General features: G+C 50.1%; 2 protein-coding genes across 5 annotated transcripts; both read right to left on the bottom strand.

Annotated features, from left to right (window-relative positions):
* Positions 1-1,905: 1,905 nt before the first annotated feature.
* On the bottom strand, positions 1,906-3,021 carry LOC118611365. Its single transcript, XM_036231583.1, is given in 2 exon segments — positions 1,906-2,656; positions 2,659-3,021. Coding segments are annotated over 2 exon segments (738 nt in total). The 5' UTR covers positions 2,998-3,021; the 3' UTR covers positions 1,906-2,257.
* Positions 3,006-21,226, bottom strand: LOC107521420 (WT1 interacting protein). Of its 4 annotated transcripts, none has more exons than XM_016166084.2 (8): positions 20,422-21,212; positions 15,294-15,395; positions 8,192-8,259; positions 7,971-8,033; positions 7,675-7,805; positions 6,778-6,829; positions 5,999-6,067; positions 3,006-3,177 (listed from the first exon to the last, which is right to left on the bottom strand). In XM_016166084.2, exons 1-8 carry the CDS (start codon positions 21,089-21,091, stop codon positions 3,037-3,039), a joined length of 1,296 nt encoding a protein of 431 aa, XP_016021570.2. In that variant the 5' UTR covers positions 21,092-21,212; the 3' UTR covers positions 3,006-3,036. The 4 variants fall into 4 exon arrangements, with proteins under 4 accessions (XP_016021570.2, XP_036087475.1, XP_036087474.1 ...); XM_036231582.1 differs by lacking the exon at positions 20,422-21,212 and adding an exon at positions 17,590-17,682; XM_036231580.1 differs by having other exon boundaries at positions 3,042-3,177; positions 7,675-7,894; positions 20,422-21,223.
* Positions 21,227-22,489: the final 1,263 nt, after the last annotated feature.

Below are 22,489 nucleotides of genomic sequence, written 5' to 3'. Positions count from 1 at the left end.
GTCAGCACCAACCCCTGCTGTCCCAGACTTAAGGCCTACTCCCAAGACCCTCCAAGAGCCCGCCATCCCAGCCCAACACACGCACACACACATACACTCTCTCACTCTGCAGTGGACCCAGCACTAACCCCAGGGTCTGGCACAAAAGCACCTGTGTGTATGCCGCCTGGGGCACACATGCACACACTTGATGGGCAGTGTGTATAGCGCTCATGTAAAGTCCTGTTTGGGGGTCTTTATATCCCACCCTTGGCTCCTTCACTGGGCAACTGAGGCTGCGCTTGGACTTGCAAACCAATGAGGGAGGGGGTTCTAAGTCTAGACCCTAAAGCCAGGGCAGGGTCTGGCTCAGGCTATGGTACCAACTATGTGCCAGGCACTGTGGAGACAAACAGGCCCTGGACTGGAAAGTACAACATCTAGTGAGGAGGTAAGACATCAAGAAAATAAGTACCTTATTCTCTTGACACATGAAAGCACAGCAGTGACGAAAAGCACAGTTAGAGGTGTCACCAGGTAGTGACATCAGGGATGATATCCTAGCAGCAGGTGGGTTTGGCATCCAGGGCTGGGGGGTCGTGGGCAATCTACCTGGCTCGGAGTCTGGTTCTCACGCTGCTTCCTCAGTCTCAACAAACGACAGGCATGAACTCCTGAAAATGGACTTGAAGATGCCACTTCCCGAGAAAGCTTGGATATCTGGGGCCCAAAATTCTGGGTGTTGGGAGAAGTGTACCCGGGAGCTTGGCTTGTTTGTGTAGCTGAGATCTGAAGGATATGACCACTAATTAGTGTCGGGCAGGGAGTGGACCAGGCAGAGAGCACTGCATGTGCAAAGGCTCTGTGGTAGCAGGGGCTGTGGCAGTCACCAGTCCTGACAGAAGAAATGCAGGCCCTTGAGGCCAGAACGGGCAGAGGGTGTCCAGAGATGAGGCCACTGCCCTCCAGGGTCATGCATTCCCTCTCCTCTGACTTTTGACAAAGTATGGCTCAAGAACTTAAAGGTGTGTGTGGGGGTGGTTCATGCTGTGACGACTCAATCCAGCTGGGTGGAAAAGCATGGAAAGCAGGAATGGAGCGGGCATGGAGGGAGAACAATGGTGATCTCCACAGCTGAAGGTCGGGGCTTCCTCCACAGCAGACGCAAAGGAAGAAAGAGGGGCTGAATTTGCAACAAGGAGAAACCAAGGGCAAAGCAGCTTTGAAATCAGAAACAAAAAAAAAGAAGGCAATCAGAAGAAAGCTTTGCGATAATTAGCTTGAAAGCGAAAAAGTCCAGCTCAAGAGAAAGAGAAAGCCAGAAACAGGCTCCAGTTCCTGCAATTTACTTTCACCTGCCTCACTGGGATGACCTCTTCCAAAAAGCCACCCTGATCCCCTTGAAATCCCCTTCTCCAGAAACACACCCCATCTCAGGACCTCTGCGTTACAACACTTGCTTCTTCTGCCCACCAGAGGGCCTCCCAGCTCTACGCCTCAGCCCTGAGAGACCCCATCAGCAGCCACTTCCCCTCTAAGCGTCCCAGTGGGCATATTCTGGTGCCTACCACCTGGCTCCCCCAGATGATGGTCCTACAAGCAAAGAGACCCCACACCTACTAGTAGGGGAAGGACGGGGAGAGCAGTAGCCAAGAGAAGGTGGTTCAGGTGCTCACAGGAACAGATGGACGGAAGTCAAAATATTCCATGAAAAGCACTGTGATAGTTTATCAGAATTAGGGGGTCTCTGGCTACAGCGGCCACCCACAAGGGCTACTCCAACATAAGCCATCAGTGAGAAGTCCACACTTCCCGATGCCGAAATGTCTTTCATAGAAAAAAAAATTAATCTACATTTCCCCAAACCACGTTTCTTAGGTCACCACTCTTAAGACAATGACAAAAAGAGAACCCCACACTAAAGTCTGAAAAGCAGACACATATTTTGAGATTTTAGAGGCATTTATACAAAAATAGTTAAACTACAATGCTTTTAACCACCTGAAAATATGACATAAAAATGGACATCTGTGTTTCTTATAATTTTCCTAAGAAATAATTGTGGGCCAAGTTTTTAGAAGAAAACTATATTCTTTTAAAGAAAATGAAAATATTCTCCAAAGAAAAACTTAATTTAAGTCAAATCATATGCGTTTGTCGTGGAGTCTGATACACAGTGCTTTCCCCCAACAGGTGTTCTCCCTGCCAAGCCAGCAGGCAGCCCCTTCACGGTCTCTTGACAGAGCTGTGGCAGGAATCCCAAGACGGGGTTCTTTTCCTAGGGCTGAAGGAATGCAGACGGGGGTGCGGGGGCGGTGGGAGTGGCCTGGCGTGCAGATCCCAAGCCAGGAGCTAGGATGGGGAGACCCAGCTGGAATTGTGGCTGAAAATGCCCATTGGAATCCAAGTGACCAAATCCGCAGTGACAACGGTCAAAGGCAGGGTTCCTCTGCAGACCCCTCTGCTCAAGGGTGCCATTCTTCACCCCCTCCTGTGACCCCACCCAAACAAGGCCCCCTCTCCCACAAAAACGCGTGCCCTCCGCCCACTGCCGCCTGCCAGCCCACGCATGCCCCGAGCGTTCTGGGAGGGGGTCCCCAGACCCTTCTGAACGCAAAACTGACTCCACCCCAGGCCAGTCAGTGTACCCCGTGCCCCTTGCACGCCGTGTGGCATGGCATCTTCAGCCTCGTGTCCCGCGGCGACCTGGGACCTGCCCCCCAGGGGCACGGGGGTTCTGGAACAGAAGGCCGTGGCAGCAGGTCGGAGGCGGGTAGGAAGGAAGAGGCTGGAGGAGGAACAGACGGTGAATAAATAGAAGGAGCTTCGCCGTGGGGCCGGCCCCTCGGACAGCAGCTCGGTGGCAAGTGGAGGGGCTGGGATGGTGGGCGTGGAGCACAGCAGCCCCGCCACCCTGACTCGAAGCTCTGATCCTGACTGGGTCACCCATGCTGCGCGCACGCGCACCGCACACACACGCACACACACACACACACGCACGCGCGCACACGTACACATAGACACACACGCAGCCCCAGGGTCAGGCTCAGGCCCTGCTCAGAGCTCGGTGACGTGCACGGCAGGTGAGGGAAGTGGGCCTGGCCGGAGGCGACGCAGGTGGCAGCGGCGGCACAGCAGGTGGCCCTCCAGCGGGTAGCAGCGGCGTCCATCCTCCCCGCTCAGCTGCAGCCCGCAGTCCTAGGGAAGAACACAGCCCCAACCCCGAATGAGTGCGAAAGGGGGTCGGTGCGGGCCACGGGGCGGGGACAGGTCGGTAGGGCTCTGCACAGCTTCAGGACTCAGGCTTTTACTCTTTGGAGGGTGGAGGTGGGGGAGGGGTCAGGAGCCTAGTGAGGGACACACTGAACTAGGCATGCAGCTTAGAGGAGGGACCAGGGAGGTGGCTGGATACAAGCCTGGAGCCTGAGAGAGAGGGCTGGGCAGTAGATGGGGATGTCAGCAGACAAATGGGCTGGCCTTAACAGAACAATAGATTACACCTCCCGCGGAGTGCAGAGAGCTAGAGAAGAACCCAGAGGCTGAGCCACGGAGGCTTTAACACAGACAGAAGAGAGACAGCTGAACCAAGGAAGTTTGAGGGGAAAATAAAGTGAAGAAAAGTAAAAACGGGTGGGCCTAAGGCCACAGTGACCAGTCAAGAAGGGGGTGGTCAGCGTGTAGAAAGCTGCTGAGAGAAGTGTCTCCTGGATCCTGCCATGTGGGGGTCACTGGTGACCTTGGGAAGAGGGACTGATCAAATGACAGACCCCAGTACCCTTGAGAGATAATGGAAGAAAAGAACCGGGACATCAAGTAAACAAGGAGTTTTGTTTTCTGTCCCTCCTCTTACCATTTTACCATTGCGGTATATTTTACAGGCTAATTTTTCTGTTTAACAAGTTACCTGATTGGTATCTGACCTCTGTGAGGCACTGGCAGGAAGTGTGCAGGGCAGCCATAGAGGGTGGGGCGCTGGGAGAGACCGACTGGATGACTTTTGCCTCCCATTCCACAGAGGCCCCTCTGGTCACATTGTCACTGCATCTAGGGCTGAAGCTTTGACTCCTGCCTCAGGCTCTGCCACTTGTTACAGAAGGCCCCACACAAGTAATGGAGCTGGGCTGCTTCCAGGGAGCCTCATGTTCCAAGCCACTCACATCCCAGGTGCCCTCCCTGTTCTGCTACAGCCCCGTCTGGGCCCTGCTACTAACTGCCACACCCCAGAGAGGGAGCCTAGAGACCTTAGTTCCTGTCCCAGGGTCTTCCCTGGGGACAGCAGCACCTCATCTCACAGGTTCTGGCTGCAAACCACCCACAGCTTGACTTGCTCCTTGACTCTTAGGATCATCCTTAATCTAGGAACTGTGCTTAGGGACACCACAGTGTCTAGGACAAAAGAACAGGATGCCCTGTGACTGCTGGAGGAGAAACCACGCCCCCTCGGCAGGCCATGATCCTCCTTCTCTGTTCCCCCAGCAGGATTCTTATTCGTAATAGGCCACTTGCCCCCAACAGGACAACCTGGTACCAGATGGACCCTTGATGACTAAAGATTTCTGACACCCGCTCCTGCTCTTCCCTGGGGCTCTGAAACTCAACACTCCTTTGTTTTACTTCTATCTCCCCATTCACTCATTCTCAGCCCTGCCTTGTGGCTGCTTCGCCTTCATTTATCCCTCAAATGTTGGTGCTCCTTGGGCCACCCTGAGCCCCTGCTCCTTCCCCAACAGCTCTCCCTGGAAGACCTCAGTTACTCCCCTGGCTTCAGTGGCCTAGGATGCAACTCCCACTTCCAGCCATGACAGCAACAAGGACTGGACTTCCCATCCCACCTTTAACAACAAAGACCCAGGCCAGTTACATGAAAAAAATGGCTTCTCAGACCCTGGACAACAGGAAAGGCAGGTTGGTGATCTCTCAGAAAAGACAAACTAATGAGATAAGCCATACCATGGCCACAGGTTACTACCTGGAGAGATTTTCCAGGCTGCCAAAGAGGGCCATCAGCCTCCATGAATTGAGAATTCAGGGAGGCCAAGGCAACCAGAAACCACAGGGCGAAGTATCAGAGAGGAGGGCGCTATACATGCCAATGACTCCCAAACGCCCCCACCTGTTGCCAAAGTCTCTGAACTCCTCGCTGCCACCTGGACATCTCCATTCGGGTGTCTCCGGCTACAAAACCAAGAGCATTTTATCCCCTCCTCCTCTCGCCCTCACTCTCTCCTCTCGTCCACACCTCCAACCTCCACACCCCCACATCCGGTCACTGACCACATCCAGTCCCTCTTACTGCCTAATTATCACTAAACTCAATTTACTTCCCTGAACCAGTACCATAACCCTGACTCCACCAGCCTCCTCAGGGAACCCCAGCCCTGTCTCTCTTCTTCCATTAATTCTCTACATAGCTAAGTGTCCTTTCTAAAATCCAAATGCCATCATGTCATCCGTCTTGATCATTCTCTGTTGCCGTAGGATAAGCCCACACTCTTCAGCTCACATGGCCTTTTGTCCCCAGCTCCTGCCAACTTCTCCAGTGGCACGAAACAACACACTCACCTTCACACCTAAGCACATTCTGCTTGACTGCCTGGAAATGTCCTTCTTACCGCATCCCTTGCTAACTCTTATTCATCTTTCAAATCTTAGCTTGAATGTCACCTCTTCCAGAATGCCTTCCCTGGTTTTCCAAGGTCTCCTATGTGCTCTGAAAACTCCCCTTGAGAGCAATGATGACCCTGTGTAGATACTGCCTGAGTACTGGTTGCTCCCATGGGAGTAGGGACTATCTTTATTCTTCATACATACACAGCACTCCGGACACTGTAACTCCTCAATAAATATTTGAATGAAAAATGGGCTGAGAGAGAACATGTCTTGGGGAGAGGGCTCACTGGGGGAGGACAGGTAGAGTGGGAAGAAAACATAAGAGATGGGCTCACAGAACACCTAGAGAGGAGCCCCGTGTGGATGGGGACTGCCCCAGCCTCCGGCCTTCCAGGAGTGCCATGCTCACCTCACAGTGATAACATTCCACGTGGTAGTCTCTGTCCATGGACACCACACGGATGGTTGTCTCACAGCCCTGGAGGGAGAGATGGGGTTCGCAAACCATAAGCAAGCTGGGGTCTGAGTGTGGGGGCACACACCTATGCCTTGTGCTTTTGTCATCGCAGACGTGCATTCACGCCCACGTAAGCACCGACATTGGGCTTTCCGTGGGGCCGGAATGGGCACCAGTAGATGCACACGAATGGATGTGAGTGTGCCTCAGGCATCCTCCCATGGCCGCAGCCAACAGCATGCACACATGTCCATGAGAGCCACCACACAGGTGTCAATCTGCAGGTACATGTTCTTTTCAGTTCTCTGGAGTCAGGAAAGACCACTGCCCGTCCTGCTTCCTCAGCCTGGGGCAAAGCCAGGAGAAGACCCAGTGCCTGAGAGAGCTGCCCCAACCAGGATACCGCCTGCACAGACCATGCCCTCTCGTCTGCTCCGCGCCACCTCTGTCTGCAGAGCTAACGGACCCAGGGAGCGGCCCTTCCATCAGTGAGCAATGGAAGCGGTGGGGCAGGCAAGCAGCAAGGGCCACCGTTTCCCTGTAACTCATGCAGGGACACCACACCCCACAGCACGGGCACCACACACATCCCTCAGGCCCAAGGGAGGTGGGGCAGGAACATCTGCTCGTCCCTCTCACAAGGGCCCGAAAGCTGGGGTTGACCCAGGCAGGACTGCGCAGAGGCTGGGCTGGGCCAAGCACCTGCTCATCCCTAGGTAAGTGGTTCCTACCTGTGCAGGGAGGATAGGACGGGCACAGGAGGCACATTTTGGTGCAAAAACCCTGCAGAATAAAGAAAACCAGAAGTGACCAATGAAGTGACCAGAAGCCAAAGGCACAAGGGCAGGGCACCCACAGTAGCCCCATGATGTGGCCTGAGCATCGGGCCCCCTCTCCTTGTATGGACGTGTTGAGGTGGGAGTAGTTTCTGCCATATCTTGGCACTGGCCTTTTATTTGTCTCTTCAATTCACCTCCACTCCATCACCTCCTCCAGGATGGCTTCAAGTTCCGCCCTGCCTTCTACCTCGTGCTTCCTGCATGTTCCCTGCCCCCTAATGTCAAAGTCTGGCGCATCCTCTAGCTGAGACACTTGCAAAGCCTGGCTCCAGGTGGAAGGCTCAGACACCTGCAAAGTCTGACTGGGTACCAGGAACCTATATCAGGCAGCAACCCCATGCAAAGCAGCAGCACAGGACCAGAGCTCCGAGGGCTGAGCCTGGAGTCACAGCAAGACAGAATAAATTGCCTGCTCACATGGGTACTGGACAGGCAGGAAAAAGACTCTGCAGAGATCCCAAGCCCCCATCCCATGCAGAAGAAGCCTGGCCTCGCCCTGGGAACAGAGGTATAGATGCTACGTGGGGCAGCCAGGAGAGTCCCCACCACTAGGAGGAGGGGAGTAGCAGGCGAAAGCAGGGAAAGCAAAGAAATGGCTGGTGGCTAAACCATCCAAGAGAGAGGGCTCAAGGCGGAGATCCATGCCTTGACCCAACCACTGAGCACACAGGGGGAGGCCGGAAGTGAAAAGGCCAAGAAGGGAGGACACAGACAGGCCAGAAAAATGCTTCCAAGGGAGGCAGAAAAAAGCAGTGGGAGTCACACCTGCTCCACGCGCTGGCTACTCACGTGTGATAGTCTCTGACACAGTAGATGTTGCTGTCCACGTCCACAGTGAAGGGCACCCCGTCAAGGCACTCATTGCACACAGAGCACCGGAAGCAGCCTGGGTGGTAGGACTTCCCGAGGGCCTGGAGGATCTGGGGGTGGGAGGCACTGAAGGGTCAGTGCAGGTGGAAGGCTCAGCACAGCCCCCGGAATAGGCTCTGGCTCTGAGCCCCTGGCAGGTCTGCAACAGGTGAAAAGGGTGGGGTCCTAAGTCTGCCCATGTCAGAGGGGTTCCGGAGGCTGGGGGAGGTTCTCACCATCTCCATGATGAGGTGTCCACACACGCTACACTTGTCAGCCGTTTGCTGGAACCCGGAGTACTGGGAGGGGACACAGGATCCAGGATGTTATGTGACAAAAGGGGCACTTACTGCCCAGCCAGCACCTGCCTTCTGGCCTCAGGTTTCCATGTGAATCGAAAGGAGGGTCCCACCCCTGCTCCCACCCGTGGCACAGCCAGGGCGCAGCTCTGACTCACCAGGAAGTCCTCCTGGCAGTACACCTTCTCGCCCACGTTGTAGAACGCCTTCCCACGAAGTCGTCTCCCTGCAAGGACGAGGTTGGACAGGGGGGTCCCTGGGCCATGGGGAACCCAAGTTGGGCTCCCTGCTGCCATTTCTCAGCACCCTCCTCCAACAGATAAGAAGTGGATTACGGACACATTTTTAAATTTCCCTTTAATGTTATTATTATCCTTATATCGATTAATATATTTTTTGATTAAATAGAACATGTCAACAGAACTACTGTAAAAGCAAATATACAAAGAACTTATGCCAAGTGTAAATCGATGTTTTAATTTTTTTTATCACGTTCACTTTAATTAAACTGAAAGCAGAATTTCAGGATGAATTTCCCTTGTTCTGTGAACATCAGAAGTACAAATCTCATCAGGTACAGAAGCAGGCATCCCTGTCAAAATAGCTGCCCAACAGCATTCCCAGAGAATCAGGAGAAAGACACAGTGCCTAACTAGGAACCAGAGGGCACCTCCACCACCCAATGAAGGGCGTCCATGAAATCCCACAGCTGACACCAGACGTAATGGTGAAATAGTACATGCTTTTCCCTTAGGATTTAACATTGGCCCTAGATGATGCAAGACAACAAATGGAAAAAGAAAAACAGGTTGGGAAGGAAAGAGTAAGATTATTTTTAAATACAGATGACATGACTGTGTTATGGAGAGAATCATAAGGAATCTATGAAAAAAAATACTAGAATAAGTGACTTTATCAAGGTTGTAGAATATATGGTCACTATATAAAACCCAAATATATTTTTATTCTAGCAACAAATGATTGGAAAATAAACTTTTTAAAAAATTACACTTATGATAGTATTTTTTTTTAAAAAAAACAAATACTAAGAGATAAGTTTAATGAAAGATGTATCTAACCTTACTCTGCAAAACCAAACACTGCTAAGATAAATTTTAAAAGACCTACATAAATAGATATACTGCTGCTGGAAGACAGTTTTTCTGCGCATCCTACAGAGGGCTGGCAGCTTTCATTCTGGATTATCTTTCCAAGGATTTTTGTGGAGCAAACTATTTAGAAGACAGAGATAGCATCTCCCTCGGAAGCAGAGGGCGCGTTTGTTGGCTGTACAGTATAATAAAGATGTGTTCCTCCAGGACAAGGCTCAAAAAAGCTTTGCTGGCAGCCCATTATAAAATACTGGAGTTCCCTAAACTCAAGGTCTCTCAACCCTGACACACACCCACGGTGTGTGCAGCATCCACCTAGGCCATGCCATGCCATGCCATGCCATGCCATCCGTGCGACTAGGGAGGGCAAACTGATGCAAATGTGGCACTGGTGCAGCTTGCGGTGCTGTGAATCTCTGCCCGGGCGGCTCATGTCTTCTTCAGTCAGCATCTGTGGAACGGTGGCAGGCTAACCTGTCCGCTTGCAAGTGTGGAAAAATCTGACAGCCATCTTCATGGCTTCAAGTGTTCTGATATCAACTCTCCCCAAACTGATCTATGCTTTCAATGTCATCCAATCAAGAGGCCGGCACTTACTTTTTTCTGTGTGGAAACTGATGTGTCAATTTTAATATTTATATAAAAACACAAAGAACCTAGAATAGCCAAAATAATCTTGGAAAAGATCAACAAAGTGGGAAGACTTACACTACCTCCTATTACTTACAGTAATCAAGACAGTATAATATTGGAATGAGGAGAGATGAAAAGATTAGTGGAACAAAACAGAGTTCAAAAACACCCATAAATATTTTAACAAACACACAAGTGGGAAAGCAAAGTCTTCTCAGCCCATGGTGCTGGAACAACTGGATAACCACATGGAAAAATAATAAAATGCAATTTGTTGCTTCATACTATATACAAAAATTAATATAAAATGGGTTATCAACCTCAAAAGGAAAATCTAAAGCTTCAAGAAGAAAACAAGAAGGCTATCTTCATGATTTAAAAGTAGAAAAATTTTTTTAAGTCACAGAAAATAATCATAAAACAATTTGACAAATTTGATTTCTTCGAAATTTACAATTTATCAAAAATATGTCATTGAAAATATTTTTTAAAATCGCAGTAGGAAAAAATATTCACAACATACATGTGAAAATAATTTGTACTCAAAATATATTTTTTCCTACAACGAAATAACAAATACAAATAACTCCCAATTAAAAACGAGGCAAAATTCTTGAACGGATTTCACAAAAGAAGATATAAATGGCCAAGAAGAAAACAAAAAGATGCTCAACTTCATTAGCCATTAGAAAAATACAAATTAAAACCACAACAAGATACTACTTCACACCCATTAGAATGGCTAGAATTAAAAAGACTAAAATACCAATTGTTGGCCAATACATAGAATAACGCAACTCTCTCATATCTCCAGTAGGAGTAGAAATCGGTATAAGTCTTTTGGAAAACAGTTCAGCAGTTTGTTATGAAGTTAAACATACACTTAGCCTATGACCCAGAAATTCCACTTCTTGGAATTTACCCAAGAGAAATAATAACATTTGTCCACAAATGACCTGTACAAGAATGTGCACAGCGCAATCTATTATTGACCAACAGTTAAGTGAATAAACAAATTGTGGTATATTCATATGACAGAATCCTACTCAGCAATAAAAAGGACTGAACTACTGATATATGAATAGCATGGACTAAAAGAAAAAAAAGACATGTCTATATGAAACTCTATGACAGACAAAACTAATGTATGGTGGTAGAAATCAGAACACTGGTTAGGTAGATATGATGGTGGAGCAAATGGGGAACAAGGGCATGACAAAAGTTTCTAAGGTGTTTAAAATATTCCCTATCTTTGTTAAAGATGTGAGTTATATAAATATATACACTTATCCAAAATCTTTTACAATATACTTAAGATCTATTTGCTGTATTATATGTAAATTACACTAAATTCAAAACAAAAACAAAGATAAACCTAGAACACCTTGTGTCAGATTAAAGAAGTGCTCAAAGAATAGTGGGGACATGTCAAAGGGCACAGGAGCCAATTGGAAGGGACTTCCTCTGGCCAAAGTTGAGACAATGTGTGCATCGAAAAGAATGTGACGTACTGCAATAAAATGCATCGATAAAAGTCCATGAGCATATAAGAATATTCATAAAAGGAAAAAAAGTATTTCCCCCATTTAAGTTTAAATTTTTCCTTAATAGAAAGCTTTCGAACATTCCCTGGGGAAATGCACCTGCAACACAGACTTCACTGAATTCCCAAAAGGCAGACTTCCACCATTGAAAATTACAAAACAAAAGAGAAAACAAAGCATCATGACCAAGAGTGAAGCTAAACAATAGAAATAGGACTTCAAAAGACATCAGATACTGGGATTATTAGATACAAAATACATAATAGGTATGTTTAATATGCTTACAAAATAAAAATGTCTAAAACATGAGACTAGGAAATTTCTTGGACAGGACATTAAAAGTAACAACTATAAACAAAAAAGATAAATTGGGCTTTATTAAGAATTTCTTTTCATCAGAAGACTTCATTTAGGATAAAGGAAGAATGTGTTTGTGAAAGAATTTACAACACATATATCCAACAAAGAACTTTTGTACAAGATGTGTAAAGAACTACAAACCAACAAGAAAAAGTCAAAACAACCCAATTTAGAAATGGGCAAAAGAATTCAAAAGGCACTTTACAAAGGCATTCGAATGGCCAACAAACACATGAAAAGGCAGATGAGTCATCACTACTCGTCAGGGAAATTGAAATTAAAATTACATTAATACCATTCCCCCATGGGAAAGAAGAAAAACTGGAATTCTCATACACTGCCAATGGAATTATAAATTGGTTCATCTACTCTGGTAAACTGCTCAGCAGCATATATTAAAGTGACACAAATGCTACTCCATGACTCAGCAACTCTACTGCCAGAGAAATAAGTATAAATGTCCATCAACATACTTGTACACAAATGCTCGTAACAGTTTTATCTACAATCACCAAATTTTGGAAACAGCTCAAGAGTCCATGTAAAGATGACTTAGAAGGGGCATAAGGGAACCTTCTGGGCTGATGAAAATGTTCTACACCTTGATCTGAGTAGTGATTACAGGGGCATGTAGATATGCAAAAATGTATCAAGCTACAATACATGTACTTTACACTCTTTATGTATCATATCTTGATAAAAAGCAAGAGATTTTCAAAAATGTTGAGGAATATTTGAAAAGAAGAACCAAAGAGAATTTCTAGAAATAAAGAAATCCAATTGCTGAAATAAAAAAACTCAATGAAAGAGTTCAACAGGAGGTTAAACACAGCTGAAGAAGAAAATCAGTGATCTGGATTCCAGATTCTGGAAGACAGAGCTGAAGAAATTAAACACAATACAGTAAAGAGAGACAGAAATGGGTAATGTGGAGAGCCTAACAGAATGAGAAAGCCTAATATTTCTAATTTGAATTCTGGAATAATAGAGAGAATAAGCAAAAAGCAAGGGTATTGCACCAGTACCCCTGCACCAAGAAATTAAATAATGTTAACTATACAATACATATTAATATCTGCTAGGGAAAGTTCTCCCAACTTGCTCTCCTTCAAGATCGTCTTGACTATTCTTAGCCTTTTATTCTTTCATTTAAATTTTAGAATTAGCTTGTCAAATTCATGAAAACATGCTTAATTGGATTTCTAATGCATTATAGATCAATTTGGAAAAAACTGACATCTCTACACTATTAAACATATTCATACATGAATATGGTATATTTATTTTTCTTGTCTTACTGCAATGACTAGGCCCTCCAGTGCAATAGAAGACGTAATTGCAGGCATCACTGTCTTTTCCTCATTTAAAGGTCCATTTTTCTTGTATTTTGCCACTGAGTATGATATTCGCATAGCTTTTTAGTCTCCAACTGTTATCAGATTTAGAAGTTCCCTTTTATTCCCAGTTTGCTAAGAATTTTCATCATACGTTTATTGCATCATTATTCACAAGAGCCAAAATATGGAAGCAACCTACTAAGTGTCCATCCATAGATGAATGGATAAAGACAGTGCAGTACATATATACAACATCATATTACATAGCAGTAAGAAAAGAATGATATCTCGCCATTTCTAACAACATGGGTGGACCTAAAGGGTATTATGCTAAGTGAAATTAAGTCAGATACAAAGACAAATATCATATGATTTCACTTGTAGGTGTAACAAAACAAAACAAACAGTAAACAGAAACTGCCTCAGTTGTTCGCAGCTGCCACTGGTAGGTAAACACAGCATGTAAAAAGCAGACTGCCAGCAAATTCGCCAGTGGTAAATCATGGGGGAAGAAACTGACTACAAAAGCTACTTGCAAGAGTATGCGCTCTATTGGAAAGATAAAGAAATCTCGTCACAGACCTGTGTGGTACCTTGGCACACCCTGAAATTGGACATTCTCCGCAAATCCACTGAACTTGATTTGCAAACTCCCCTTCCAGCATCTGGTGTCAAAAAATGCTCAGGATTTCAAAATACATCTGCGCTTCCAGGTTACAGCCATCGGTGCTTTGCAGGAGGCAAGTGAGATCTATCTGGTTGGCCTTTCTGAAGGCACCAATCTGTGTCCAATTCACGCCAAATGTGTAACAACCATGCCAAAAGGCACCCAGCGAACACACTGCCTATGTGGAGAATGCGCTCGAGAATTCACTATGATGGGAAACATTTCATGCTTAAGAAAAAATTTTCTCCTCATGTTACTGGTAGTTCTGAACGTTAGGTATTTTTTTTACATAGAGTCAGAAAGTATCTAAGTATAAGACTGCAAGTGGAAACATAGGGGACAGAAATCAGGTACTGGCAGTGTTTCCATTTTCATTTGCGTGTGAATTTTTAATATAAATTCAGAGACATAACGCATTAATGCAAGTCAATGTTTCAGTAAACAAGTTTCAGCCCTTCAACTTTATGATGATTATTTTAAAAACTTGTTAAATTTTTCTGGATAATGCCAGCAGTTGGATTTTTTTTAATGAGTAAATCTCTTATTGACGGCGAAAAACAAAACAAACAAACAAAAAAACCAGACTTCTAGATACAGAGAACAAACTGAAGGTTGCCAGAGGGGTAGAGGGAAGGGTAAAAAAGGTAAAGAGGAATACAAGGTACAGACTTCCAGTTATTAAAAAAAAATAAGTCCCGGGGATGTACAGCACAGGGAATATAACAGTCAATAATGTAACAACTTTGCACAGTGACAGATGATTAATAGACTTATCATGGTGATCACATGGTAAGGTATATAAATGTCGAATCACTAGGTTGTACATCTGAAACTACTATTGTATGCCAACTATATTTTAATAGAATTTTTTTAAAAAGAGAAAAACGGTAGTGTATGCTTGTTAAGAAAAAATTGCTAAAAAATACTCTGTAGTTGCCTCTGGGGAATGGGACCAGTACCAGAAAAATAAGTGTTTTTCTGCCGTTGCAAAAAACAGCTTCTCAGAATGACGTGACCTAATACTGTGTATGTATTATACCTTCATAAAACAAAATATTAAAATGTTTAGTGTAATAAATGAAAGATGTCTTCTTTAGGGCAAAGCCTGAAAGGACAGCAGGAAAATCAAGAGCAGATGTATTAGGTGGGTTGGATTATATTTACTTTTTTCTTTTTATAACTTAATCTAGGCTCACTTATAGCATTTATAGTGTAAACTGTGTATAAAATTAGGACAAAAAATAAATTGCAGGGAAAAGAAATATCAGCCCCACGTCCGGGCAGGCAGAAGGCACAGCATCCCCGGCAGCCAGGAGACATGGCGCCCTGTGCAGCACAGAGGCTCCAGCGCTGAGGGCCAGAGGGGCAACCTCTCCCGACGGCTAGCACAAAGCTCCCCTCTGGCTCCACGCCTCCCTGCCCAGGGCCCAGCAGATCTTCTCAGGGACCTGGGCCACTTGAACAACGCAGGCCCAGAGAGAAAGGGGCCACAACTTACTTAGCCTCTTCCACACTCCAGCCTGGGCCAGAGCTGGGTGGCCCATCAGCCTGGGACATAGATGCAAGGGGGTCCTTGGTGCAAGAGGTACCAGGAAGAGGTTACGTACCACAGGAGTCACAGGTGAAACAGTCGGTGTGATACAGGCTCCCCATTGCCTGGCACGCTTGCCTTGCTCCATAGATACCAAGCCCACACTTGATGCAAATGCCTGTGGGAGGAGAGGCAGGAGGGAACAGTGGTTAGCCCCTAACTGTGGGGCTGAATGGACATAATCCATCTCCCGGTCCCAATGCTACCCACCCACCTGACCGTGGGCAAGTAAACTTCCCTAGCCCTTCATCACATGGTTACTAATGGCTAATATGGGGATAACAAGGAAACCCACTACTTAGGGTTTGTTGCTGCTGTTGTTGAACAGAGCATCTGGCACAGAGCTAACTGATGCCATCCTCACCATCAACATCACTATGACACGTTTATACCAAGAAAGTCATTCTAAGCCCCTTCACCCATGACCTGCTCTTGGAGTAAGGGAAAATCCTTCTGTCTATGAACCAAAAAGAATGAAGACCCATAGGCACGACCAGGGCAGAGTCACTGACCCTCACCAGCTGTGCCATTAGGTTCATCTGCTCTCTTGTTCAGTGAACCCATTGACAGTGGTGGCCTGCCACACGCCCTGCACATCCAGGTGCCAGAGATTCTGCAATGCACCAGTCAAGTCCCCGCCCTTGAGGAGCTTGTATGCCCATGGAGGGAGACAGATGACAACAGGTAAATAATATCTCAGGAAGAAACAAGTACTATGGAGAAAAATAAGGCTGACTGAAAATATGTCTGAGTGCATGATTTTTAAATAGGGTGGTTTGAGAAGGCACTAGTAACCATGTGATATTTGAGCAAAGGTCTAAAGAAATAAGGGAAAGAAGTTACTATACAGGCATCTGGCATTACTGGGTGGAATCTGGACCACCCTGGCAGCACAGGGTAAGGTGCCCAGTAGGTAGGGGAGGGGTGTTAAGGAGAGGGGTGACCAGCAATGCCAAGGCAAAGCCTAGCACTAGCCCTAGAGGACTCCCTGACCATCCCTCCCCAAGATGCAGCCCATAGGTGGCCAGCCGAGGCATCAGAAGTCCCATTCTGAGTTACCCGGGGTGTCCCAGGCCCCAAAGGGCATGAAGATGCACTCCACCTGCCCTCTGGACTCAAAATCGTCTGGCTGCTCTAGGATACGCTGCACTCACCCTCTCTATTGCTTTCTCCCAGATCTCTCTTCTCAACATTTAACCATGGTCAAGTCTCCTCCATCTTAAAAAGCCCCTCCCTCCCCATCAGGCATCCCATTTCCCCCTTTCCCTCCGTCAAGAAAGCAAGCTTAGCCCACATTCAATCATTTCCTAACTACAAATCCATGAACTTCCTGTTCTGATCTTGCTAGAGGTGGGGAGGACTTCTCTTGGATTTCCAGGCTATGACCTGCACCTGGCTTTCTGGTTCTTCTCCCGTCCCAGCTCTGGTGGGGATTCCCCTACTCTGTCCTGGGTCACCCAGACCTGGTCTCCCACAGGCAAGGAGGGCTGGTTCATTTCCCCTCAAACCCAGGGAGGAATGTAAAGGTGGCTGGTGAGGACCTGAGTGAATGCGGAAGAGAGCTGTGGCCACCAGAAGTCGCAGCCATGCCTCGGCTCCACAAACAGCTACTGGCTGAGAATGCAGGTCCACCACTGCTAAAGATTCTTATTTTTCAAGGAAAGCTAGATACAGATCTAGGTTTGTATATGAAATCTTTCCACACTGAAATTAATTGCTAACAAATGTTTTGAAAATACAGAAGCTAAGCACAACATGTCTGCAGGTCTCCCCGGTCGGTCCCATCCCCTCTTAACTGCTCCCTGCTGCTGAAGGCGCTGCCCGAACCCGGACCTCTCTCTTGAGTCACTGCTCCACCTCCCAGATGCTCCCCAGCCACTCTACGTCCAGAACAGAAGTCCAGGGTCCCTAGTCTTCTTGGCGCCATGTTCTTGCCTCCAGGCTTCTACTCAAGAAATGGCACATCTGCATAGCCAGGTTTCAGAGAATACACAGGTCTACCCTCTCTCTCACCTCCAATTCCAAATCTCGGCTGTGTTCCCTAACCTTGACTTCACTGCCCGCCCCCACCATTCCCACTGGCCTGATTCAAAATTATCAATTCGCATCCCAATAGTTATTTCATCCGCCTCTTTGTTGTGTCCCAGCCTGGCCCTCAAGAACCCATGCCCCAAATTGCAGCCAGACTTATCTTTCTAAAAGAAAATGCCCCACTCTCACACCCTCGCTCTTGTCCATCTACTTTGAAAACCTGACTGTGTCACCTCTCTAAGTTACCGGGCTACATGGTGAAAAGAACCGAAGTTGGCTACCTGTGGGAAGGACAGGACGAGAATGGGCTTCGAACTTGCATCACTGGGTTTCGGTTCTGTTTGATGTTTTCTTAAATATGTGCTTATACCACCTTCTAAAATATGCACTAAAAATGGAGAATTAGGAGCATTAAGTACCTTGGAAATTCAGGGAGCAGAATTCAAGGAGAGTCAACTCCACCTGTGAAATACAGCATTGGGATCCAGACCAACAAGGCCTAGCGGACACCCGCTGGGGCTGGGGAGCTGCTAGGGTCCTGAGCAAGAGCTGGGGTAGCCCCATGAGAGGAGACAGCAGATGGCTGAGGGGAGATCAGAGGCAGATAAGCAAAGAGATGCCAACTAGACACTGGGATGAGGAGATGAAAGGGCCGATGAGACCTCGTGGCCATGTAGCTTTGCGGGTTTTTGTTTTCAATGAAAGACCCTCATCCATATTTATAACTAAAGGAAACAGGTCAGTAGAAAGAGGAAAGCTGAAGCTGGATGGAGAAAGTAGAGATGGAGATGGAAGGACCCTTGTCCTGAGATCTGGACGTGGACTTGAGAGCCTGCAGGAACAGGAAGCCACTAGGGAAGACAGCGACTGCTGACCTCAATTTTCTCAGCGAAGTATAAGGGCAGGGCCAGAGGAGAGAGGAAAAGGAATGAAAGAGGGCACTGACCGAGGCTTAGGGTGACACATGGCGCCAAGACGACTAGGGACCATTGCTCTGCCCTCCCGCCCCTGGCATAAAGCAGAAAAGGGGGTTTCGGCATCGACTAGGAGTCAGGGTCCTGCAGGGCAGAAGGCAACTAGAAGAATCAGAGGTCTTGGTGAGAAACAAGCTGCAGTCAGAACTGAAGACTGCTGAAGGGCAAAAGAATAGGGTGTGGCTCTGGGAGTGGGTGGCTGAAGAGAAGGCAGAGAGGTCACCAAAGTTAAAGAGGTTCCGGAAGCCTGAGGCTGTTGGCAGGCTAATGACTGAGGAACTTGGTAAGGAGAGATGGGAAAGTTTCAAAACATGAATGAACGGCAGAGGGACCAGGAGGTCAGCTGGTGTCAGGGCCAAGGAGAGGAAGGGATGGCACGGAGAGGAAGGGATGGCACGGAGAGGAAGAGGATGAGGTTCATCAGAGATCACTTGAGCTTAGGCTACCTGGAGACTTCCTGTGTAAAATTTGGTATTGCTCAGGTTACACTGTATGAAATTGCCACTTTTATAGTTCTAAAAGGTCAAATAGCAGTAAAATTTCAGCCTATCAGCAGTTCAAGCAAATAGTGGCCCACATTTTTTTAAATCAGGAAAATGTTACCTCGATCCGGCTTCTTTTGAAAAATCCAGATCTATCATTGCTCACCTCTCCCTCCCACATGGCTTCAGAGGGCAGAAATGACAAGCAGCTCCCTTCAGAAAGGATGACCCATGGTCAACTATGGTCTTGGGTGCCCCTTCACTTCTGCCATTACCTGCCTGGGTCTGGCATCCTCAGCTTCACACAAAAATTTGTGCGTAGCTGCGGAGGCCCAGAGAACTCAGCTTGCCCAGGTTCTGCAGTGTGTGGGGACAGGAAAATGAACAGCATCCCCTGGGGAGAGCAGTGGAAAGCCTTCCTCTTCGGAAGACAGCCCCAGCTTCTGCTCCTGGCACCTGCCTGGCATGAGAGGCAACAGCTTCCTAAATCATCTCCCTGCTCCCAGGATGCTCCCAGGATGCTCCCAGGCCAGGAGACCGCAGCCACACTACAAATGTTCCCTGATGTTCCCAGATGAGCCTGAACCCTCCAGCGTTCCCCATCTCAAAGGCGGGCTGATCCTTTGACCCACACTCCCCCTCCACCACCTGACTCCTCCTGGACTGCAACCCTGAAAAACTCAGTGGAACTATCCACATCCTTACTTGCCTCCTTTTGCCCACATTCTTCCCTCTCCCTGGAATGCCCCTGTCTGGCCTGTCACATACAGCCTCCTCCTCTCTCATGATCCAGTTCAGGGCGGTCCTGAGCAGCTAGCTAGAATGAATGCATGAAATACACAAACTCCAGGACAGCCTCAGTCCCCAAGAAGGAAAATCACCAGCTCTTTCCAAAGCCAGGTGCCTCAATCTTCCTGCTTATCAGTTAGAGAGGGAGAGAAGCCCCCTCCCCAGGCCTCCTCTCAGAACCTCAAGTCCTAAGGGGTGTCCAAAGGACTTACAAGGTTTATGGAGCCAGGGCGAGACTGGGAAATAGAGTCTATCAGAGACTGGTGGGCTTTGCCAATGCTATCAAGCAGGGTTTCCTTCCCACACACACCCGCACGGTCCAGAGCGAGGGCAGCCCAGGGTGACCAGTTTGGTCCCCTCCCCTTCAGGGGGGGCTCTCCCTCCCTCACACACTCTACCACCCGCAGGTACCATCACCGAAGCCTCAAGTCAGGCAGAGTCCGGTGGTACCTGGGCCACTCCACCTCCATGCTCCAGTCCACACCCCATACTGCAGGGAGAAGGGGGAACACCGGGAGGGCCGGGTCCCTACACAACTTTGGCCGACCGCTGGTTACAAAGCATCGAGCAGGATGAGCAAAGGCAAGTGCCAAGGGTTAAGAAGAAATTATCCGGAAATGGCTTGTTCTGCCTATTAACATGAGTTTTTCTCCCAGTGAGGAACAGGGCATCAACTCACTTTCCCAGAACCCCTTCTCTGGCCGGGAGACCTAGAGGCGAGACTGGCGGCTCACGCTCACACCCCCTCTGAGAAACACGCCGCCGGCTCCCCTTTCTCATCCCAGCGCCCCGACAACGCCCAGCCCAGGCCACCCGCGCTGTCCTCGGCCGAGCCCGCCGCCACCCCGAGGCCGTCCGACCCGCTCACCGAAGTAGTCCCGCGGCGTGCGCGCCTCCAGCGCCCGCTCCAGCTCGCGGGTCAGCGCCTCCAGGCGCCGCTCCGCCGCGCTGGGGCCGCCCTCTCGGCCCGGGGGCAGCTGGAGCGACGGCAGAGGGAAGGGGGCCGGCCCGGCAGGCTCCGGGGTGCGGGCGGGCGCGGGACCGGCGCCGGGCAGGAGCAGGTCGGCGTAGGCGCCGGCCGAGCCGCGGGAGCCGAGACTGGACACGCTGGAGCGGGCGCTGCCCACCGACGGCGGCCCGGGGCCGGGACGCGGGTCCGAGCGGCCGGAGCGCGGGCTGCCGTGGCGCTGGTCGTAGCCCAGGCTGATGCCGCTGGAGCGGGCGCTGCCGCCGCCGCCGCCGCCGTCGGAGCCTGCCAGGCTGGCCCGCGGGCTGCCCGCCGGCTGCGCGCTGAGCTCGGGAACCGCCGCGCGCCGCGGGCCGCGCTCCCCGCGGCTCAGTCCGTCCGCCCCGGCCTCGGGGCCGCCGCCGCCGCCCTTCGCCCGGCGGCCCAGCGCCGGCGCCGCCTCATCCCCGGGCCCGGGCCGCGGCACGCGCCGACCCCGGCCCGGAGAGCCGCCGCCGGGCTGCAGCTCCCGCAGGGCCAGCCCGGCCAGGAGCAGAGCCGCCTCGTCCGCAGCCGCCCGGGAGCGCTGCATGGCCCGGCCCGCCGGCCCTCGCGCGTCACCTCCGCCTCGGCTTCCCGCCGCCGCTCCGACCGCGCCGCCGCATCGTCCGCCCGAGCCCGGAGCCCGCCCCGGGACCCCTGGGCGCGGGGCGGGGCGGGGCCGGCGCCGGGCCGGGGTCGCTCCGTGGGCCACGCGCGGTCCGGGGGCCGCGGCGCTCCGCTCAGCGGCGCGCGCGGCGGAGGAATGTGCGCGCGGCGGCGCGGGGCCGCGCCCCCTCCTCCCGCGACCGCGCGGGGGCGGAGGGACTCCTTTGTGGGGGCAGGAATGCGAGGAAGGAGACGGCGCTGCGGCCTCTGGAATGTGGGGGAGTGGCGGCGGCGCCGGGATCGTGGAGGGGCGCGGAGGCCGGGCCGGACGTCGCGCGTCCCGCTCCGAGTGGCCCTCGCGCGCTGCGGCTGCGAGCGGCGGCCGTCGTCGTGCGTCCGGACCGTCGGGCCTCTCGAAGGATCCCGGATTCCTGCGAGCCGAGCTAGAGGCGGCTCCCCAGCCCGGGCCGGAGAAGTAGGAGCTGCTGACAAATGTTTCTCACGTCCTCCCCCATCTTACTTCCCAGCGCTGCCACACTTTAGGCTCTTGGCCGGACAAGTTTAGCCTTGGGGTGAAGCGCTGTGCCCCCTCCAGGACTCTGGAGAACACTGCGCATCTGGCGCAGATGTGTCCCCAGCAACTCGTGTGACCCCGCGACCCCCAGCCAGTCCCTGGCCCACGTGGCTGCGCACTGGGTTCGGGAGCTCTGGGGTGGAAGGCGCCTAGTGCTAGGAGCCTGGGTTGGTTAGAGACTGGTCCTTGCGCCCAGTCCCTATGTACAGGTCCCCGAGGCCAGGCCAGTCCTGAAGCAGATCTCAGGCTAAGCCAGTAGGCGAGTGAGCCTCAGCTATGACCACCACATGCAGTAACCAAAAAATAGGAAGACCGCCCTTTTTCCAGCGCCTACCCTCAGGGGCTTGGGTGAAGAGGAACGTGCTCCTGAAAACACTTGGCGCTGCCACGTGTCCTGGGATGAGGTGGGGCCTTATGGACCACGGCGGGGGCGGGGGGAGGTGCCTAGGGCTTTGTCCCCCAAAACACAAGCTACAAAGCTCTTTTCATACATTTCAAACAGCCTGTAGGGAAGAAAAGCGAACCATTATCTGTCAGGACCTGGTGGATCCAGAAGAATAACTTTGAGTGAACTGAGTTTTCTCTTTTCCAGTCCCAGTCCCCGCCACCCCGCCCCCCGACCGCCCCTGACCCCCTGAGAATTCCAGCAAGGCAACCACAGTGTCCCAGGAAGCTGGGAGCCTGGATGGGGAATTGTCCCGGCGCCAACTAACCAGGGGGTCTGGCCTCAACATCGCTGAGGAGCCTGCTGTGGCCCATTCTCAGTTG

The sequence above is a fragment of the Rousettus aegyptiacus genome, unplaced genomic scaffold (assembly GCF_014176215.1).
Source record: "Rousettus aegyptiacus isolate mRouAeg1 unplaced genomic scaffold, mRouAeg1.p scaffold_m13_p_14, whole genome shotgun sequence".
Taxonomy (NCBI): domain Eukaryota; kingdom Metazoa; phylum Chordata; class Mammalia; order Chiroptera; family Pteropodidae; genus Rousettus; species Rousettus aegyptiacus.
The sequence above is the reverse complement of the archived record's forward strand: the minus strand, read 5'-3'. Positions and strand labels throughout refer to the sequence as shown.

Coding starts and splice junctions, on each gene's coding strand:
- LOC107521420 (XM_016166084.2), bottom strand. CDS start 21,091: ATGCAGCGCTCCCGGGCGGCTGCGGACGAGGCGGCTCTGCTCCTGGCC. Junction 8,260..15,293: donor TTTCACCTGTGACTCCTGTG/GTACGTAACCTC, acceptor TCGTCCTTGCAG/GGAGACGACTTCGTGGGAAG. Junction 7,806..7,970: donor GACACCTCATCATGGAGATG/GTGAGAACCTCC, acceptor TCCCACCCCCAG/ATCCTCCAGGCCCTCGGGAA.